Source organism: Centroberyx affinis, unplaced genomic scaffold (genome assembly GCF_046629955.1).
Source record: "Centroberyx affinis isolate AG114_WGS23_722 - 3 ecotype Tasmania unplaced genomic scaffold, CSIRO-AGI_Caff_v1 ptg004813l_1, whole genome shotgun sequence".
Lineage (NCBI taxonomy): Eukaryota > Metazoa > Chordata > Actinopteri > Beryciformes > Berycidae > Centroberyx > Centroberyx affinis.
Genome location: NW_027282342.1, coordinates 16,969 through 23,031, shown reverse-complemented (window position 1 = coordinate 23,031; position 6,063 = coordinate 16,969). Strand labels below are relative to the sequence as shown.

General features: G+C 45.5%; 1 protein-coding gene across 1 annotated transcript; it reads right to left on the bottom strand.

Moving 5' to 3' along the window:
* Nucleotides 1–307: 307 nt before the first annotated feature.
* On the bottom strand, nucleotides 308–5,857 carry LOC139666108 (growth hormone receptor-like). The gene is made up of 7 exons (XM_071545221.1): nucleotides 5,700–5,857; nucleotides 4,306–4,484; nucleotides 3,230–3,383; nucleotides 2,938–3,028; nucleotides 2,683–2,752; nucleotides 1,773–2,008; nucleotides 308–1,112 (listed from the first exon to the last, which is right to left on the bottom strand). The coding sequence occupies exons 1-7, from the start codon at nucleotides 5,767–5,769 to the stop codon at nucleotides 308–310; spliced, it is 1,605 nt and encodes a 534-aa protein (XP_071401322.1). The 5' UTR covers nucleotides 5,770–5,857.
* Nucleotides 5,858–6,063: the final 206 nt, after the last annotated feature.

Here is a 6,063-nt window from a genome sequence, read left to right as displayed (position 1 = left end):
CTCTCCGTTTAAATTGGTTGACACAATCATTTCTCATTGCTCCCAAAATTCCCAAATCATTTGTTTTATCAGCAGCTCCTCTTCTCAAGTTCTAGTCGTGAGTGTCTTAGCAACAATATAGCTTTTAAGCTCTTCAAGCTTCCCTTTCAGCACCCTCTGATAAAAAACAAACGCCTGTACAGTCTCATCCACACTGTGTGCTGTGAGTTATTTGGTTTCCAGCAGGAATCAGGTAGAAGCAGGCTGTCTGTGACTATAGGGGACTTCCTGGTCAACACCCAAAGGCCTTATGGGATTTATAGTCATTTCAGGGTGAGAGGTTCCCCAGCAGGTCTGGGGAGATGTACCCTATGGGCATGGCAGGTAGGGCCTTGAGGGGGTGTTGAGGCAGGCAGGGAGGGGGAGACTGGGGGGGAGGGGGGTTGAGGAGCAGGCTGTGCTGACAGTCCACCTCCTGTACCACCGTGTAGTCCGAGACGGGGGCGAGGAACTGGGACTGGGGGGAGTCAGGAAGGATGTAGGGGGACTGGTATTCCCCCACTGTGGCTGGCGGGGGCAGGAAGGCCTCCTGGTGGGGTTTGGTCTCCACGGGCTGAGGGGGGATGGTGTGGTACCCCTCGCCGGGCATGGGGGATGTGGGGGGAGTGCTAATCTGCCGGGCATTGCTCTCTGTCGCGTAGCCACTTCCCTCAGGATCCACCACCAACAACTGAAACTGCAGCTCTTTTTGCCTCCCTTCTTTCTTGGCCTCAGTCTCCTCGCCGCCTCCATTCTCTATTCCCTTCCTCTTTGTCTCCTCCTCCGTGGCTGAGGTGCTCTCCTGGGTTCTGAGCTGCTGGCCAGGAGACAGCACCACCCCTCCGGAGGGCATCACATCGCTGACCTGGGCGTAGAAGTCTGTGTTGACCCAGGTCTGAGGTCCTCCAGGCTGCGTGTGGACGAGCGGCCTTTCCCCTCTCTCTGGGGCTGCTGGACTTCTCTCTAAAACATCTAGGGAGGCTTCTGCGTCCTCAGGCTGGCCCGGCAGCAGGGTGGCCATCAGCATGAGGGTGTCTTGGTCGGGAAGATCTGGGTCGTAACAGCTGGCCCGGCCGGAGTCGTCATCAGGGAAGCTGACAGACAGAAGGGTGAGGGAGGGGGAGACAGGAGGAGAGAGATAGAAAGAGAGGGAGAAAGAGAGGGAGAGAAAGAATTACCAACTGAAATAATACAAAAAATTTTTAACACAGAAGTAAAGAACTGGCTGAAATCTAATCAGGCTTGAACTCACTTGTAGCCAGTCTTTATATTATCATAGCTAATCTTAAGATTGACTGATTATGGCGTAAAACAACGGCTTGTTTGGATTGTAGGTGAATTTCTGAATCTCTTGGTTGCTGTCGTGCGTTGTTATGTGTGCACATTGTGTGATGTTGTGCAATTGTGATGATGTATAATGGCTATTTTTTTAATTTCTGTATTTTTTATTAGCCTATACAAGACAATTTAGATAGTTTGGATTTGGTTGGAAAGTGGGACTAGGGACTAGGGTTGCGTGAAGTGTAACTATGTTAACTGTCCCTATAAAATAAACTACTAAATAAATAAATAAGGAGATGAAAGACATATATTGACTTTTTAAACTCTATTACTGTTGTTGTAAGGCACTTTGATATCTGTTTTGAAAAGTGCTGTATAATTGAAGTTTATTATCATTATTATTATTATTATATTTCCAGAGCCATCCAGCAGCAACACAACAGTACCATTAAAGAGGAGAATCTCTGCGGTACCTGATGGCATGGGAGCACCCCATGTGTGTGTGCTGGCTGCTGGGCTGGGACAGACCCAGGAGCCGCTGGGTGTCTGAGCCCTGGTCGCCCTCCTTCTCCCCCGGATCTGCATCCTCCGCGTCGACCTCGATGAACTCCACCCAGGGCTCGTCCTGGTAGAAATCTGGGGCGTAGGAGGGCAGGCTACCCATACCGCCGCCGCTCAGGATGAAATTCAGCTCCTCCAGCTTCCCCTTCTGCATTTGTATGAGTTTGTATGAGTGTGGGTTAGTCATAATGAAAAAAAAAAAAAAACCTTCTCAACAATACTTGTGACCTGCATACTACTGCGTGAATATTTAAATGCATCATTCGCAAGTCCAATTCTGTTTGTGTGTTCTGCTCTTGTCTGCCCATTGCACAGCAGCATTATCATTTTATTTATTCCTTTTAGGGCCTGATCAACAGTTTCTCTGAGGTTCAGGGGGTCATGTTATTGTGAAAGGAGAAACAGGCAGCCGGATAAATACATCCCACATCCCACATCTGGCAATAACACGCCCACAACACAATGATGAAGCAAGGCCCTCTTCACCTGTTATTATCCCTCAATGGCCCTCCTGTCCTTGTTTACTTCAGGAGAAAAGCAACAATCTGTCTGTTTTTAATAAAAAATTACAGTGGATGTGTGATTAGAAAACAATGGTTACAAAATACCTTGCATAATCACTTCGCCAAATGAGCAATTTGAAATTCCATGTGTTGGCTGCTGTGAATTATTTATGTTTACAATTTCTCTTCCCGCGTACGTTACTCCAAACACATGCACACACACATGAGGAGATGAACACATCTATATGCACAAACATGCACGGGCATGCTTGCACCTAAACACACATAGAAAATGCAGCATAACAACACAGTCAGTCACCTTTAGCAGCTCTGGGTCTATGCCTTTAATTTTGGGTGCAGGAACCGGTGGCAACAGAATCACCATTAATCTGAGAAGAGGGAGAGGAGGAGGACATGATGAAGATAATCTCTTAACAATCGTCAATATTATGTGTGCGTGCTTGTGTGTATGAGAGAGTGAGAGACACACACACACACAGAGAGAGAGAGAGAGAGAAAGAGAGAGAGAATGGCACATATATATTCTTATCATCATCTGAGAGTCTGTTTTCACCTGTGCTGCTGAGAAATGAAGATCAGCACGATGAGAATGAGGGTGCCCACAATCCCAAAAATGAGAAGCAGTGTGACTGGAAATGTGGACTCTAAAACAGAATAAGGAGCAGAACCCACCATCATCATCATCATCATCATCATCATCATCATCATCATCATCATCATCATCATCATCATCATCGTCATCATCATCATCATCATCACTACATCAGCAGCAGCAGCATCACCACCACCTTCATCATTAAACAACAGATTAATTCCTCCAACCATATGAGCCACATTGATCTTACCTTTGCTGGGAATCTCAGTCACTTGAATGAAGATGGAATCGCTGAATTCTCCAAACTTGGTGAAGGCCTTCATCCTGCAGCGGATGTGCACCTCATACTCTTCTCCTATGTGCAGACCGTAGATTGACTGCTTGGTACTGCCCTGCACGTCCAACTGAGAGAGAGAGAGAGAGAGAGAGGGAGAGAGAGAGAGAGAGAAAGAGAGAGGGGCAGAGAGTTAGACAAGGTAAAAAATAAATGGAGCGATGCAGAGGACAGAAAATTGATTTTACTCAGTTTTAATTAATGAGAAAAAAACAATGAGACCCACTCCCCCAGCATGAAAGTGAAGCACATTATGGGTTAGTACTGAAGACAGAATCATTTTTCAAATATTGCCTGAAAAATAATTTCAGGTACAAAAACCTTTCTACAATGGATATGTAGCATATTGGAATGAAACCCTTCAAGTATTTGAGGAGAGACATTTGACTGGAGCTAAATGGGGTGCCAAAACGTAGAAGTGTATTTTTGGTAACTGTAACTGTGTCCTTTTCAAAGGTGCGGTCGGTGAGGCATTTCAGATACATTAGTTGAAGGAGAGACTGTTGTGCTGGAGGACTTAAAGACAGTTTCAGTCTGGCTGGTCAGGCTGTAATGACTATGAGCCTGTGAGTCTGGGGAGGTGAGAGGTCCTATGACCTCTGACCCTCAAATCCCTCCCCTCTCCTCCTTCATCGAAGCTGCGTTTTCCCACAGGGCCTTGCTCTGGTTTCCACTGCAGTGCCAACAAAGCTACACTGACTGCTGGGTAATAAGTCAGACTAGGGAACACTGTGTGTGTGTTTGTGTGTGTGTGCTGTGTGTGTGTGCCACAGGAGTTTAGGGGGAGGGGAAAGGAAACATGACACTATGCCTCTGTGACCTGCCTCCAAATTACTTTCAAGAGTGCGCAAGAGTGTGTGTGAACTTTGGTGTGCATATCTGCATTTGTGCAAGTGTGTGTGTGCAAAAAAGAGATAGATAGAGAGGGAGGTGTGGTGGGGGGGGGGGGGGAGGTGTGTGGGGGGGAGTGAAGCAGAGGGAGAGAAACTCACTGCTTCCCAGTCAGTGCTGTTTCTCCCCCTGTACTGGATCTCGTACTCCACACGGATCCATCCGGCCGTGACGTCTGCTGTGGGCGGCGGCTCCCAGCGGATCATGACGTCGTAGAGCAACCTGGAAGGACTCATGTTCAGCAGGGTCCAGTTCAGGGCCACTGGGGGATCGGGACGCACTGCCGGGAAACAACAGCAAAGTTCACAGAGTTTGAACGAACACACTCAGAGCGTTTGATGATTTGACATGCATACATTTGGCTTTAAAAACGGCTTTGAACGCACTTGATCACGCGTGGCTGAATTGGTAATGGCTTTAATACTGCAAGGCACTTTGGATAAAAGTGCCCACCAAAGGAAATATATATTGCATTAGTCAACGGTGAATTTCAAAGAATTTATACAGACGCAGTCACTAATGTACTATGCCTCTATAGTGTATCTCAGCCCACAGAGCTACATTATTTTAATAGTATCCCTTGTGTACTGTTGTTTTTCTCTCTCTTTGACATTTCCACTTGAAGGCTTCTACCATTTACTGGTTAATTGTGTTGGACTGTGGATCTATTAATCATATGTATTTTTGTCTGTAACTGCATTTGTTACTACTTTCTTGGCCGGGTCTCCCCTGAAAAAGAGCTTTTTTTAAATCTAATTAGTACTTACTAATAAGCTAAACTAAACTAAAATTAAATTCTGCAAAATAATCAATGTAATCATAAACATTAACATCATTAATCATCAACATCAATTCAGTGTTTTGCTTCACACTTTGTACTCTTTTCATATTGTGTTCATTTCCCCTATACCTACGTATGTCCAGTAGTGGAGAAGACAGCATCCCACTGTTATCTATAAACATATGTTGGTAGCCATTTTCTATACATGAAAGCATACAGCTTAGAAACAAAGATTACTCGATGAAAGAGATATCAGCAAACATATGACAATCCCACGTGACGCATCTATCAGCATCTTCTATAGTCTTTGCTAGATAAAGACCCTTGATGGATGTTCAAACATTTACCATCTAAACTCTGGGACGATGTATTCAATATCTGACACTTGCTGTGATATTGACAAGCATGTGACATTTGCCGGGTCTGGTTGAGCTGATATGCAGCAGCAAGTGGCATTTCCTTTCCCCACTGTGCAAGCAGTTTATCATACAACCCATTTGGCTCAGTCTCCCTGTATATAAATCTACTCAGCATCCTGCAAAAATCCTCAATCTCCAATACTGCTGTTTCCGATGCTACTTTTTTCAGCACATCTAGAACATGGTTCATGATGGCGAGTCCAAAGATAATGGATGCCAAAAATGCACGGGACATTTTGAAGGGAAACAAAGACACGGACTCTGAAATCCCCCGGATCCAGGCTTGGCCACTAACCGATATTCTCCACAGTGAAGCAGTCATCCTCGTTGAAGTAGGTGATGTTGTTTTGGGTGCGCAGCTGCATGCAGTAGGGGATCCAGATGGATGTGTGGTTTGTGTCAAAAAAGCATTCCCTCTTTGAATGGTTATATTCTGGACACTCCTTCCATTCACTGGTGGGGGAACTGAGAGAGGAGAGGGGAAATAATAGAGGAGGGAAGAGAAAGACGAGGACAAGACGTTGCTGAATGTTGGAGTCTTTTTAATGACACACACACATAAACAAGAGACTAAGAGATGATCATAGACGTTTAGTATTACTATTGTATGGTCACCTTTTGCCTATGAGTAAACCCCAGGTAAAGTGGGACAGGGAAGC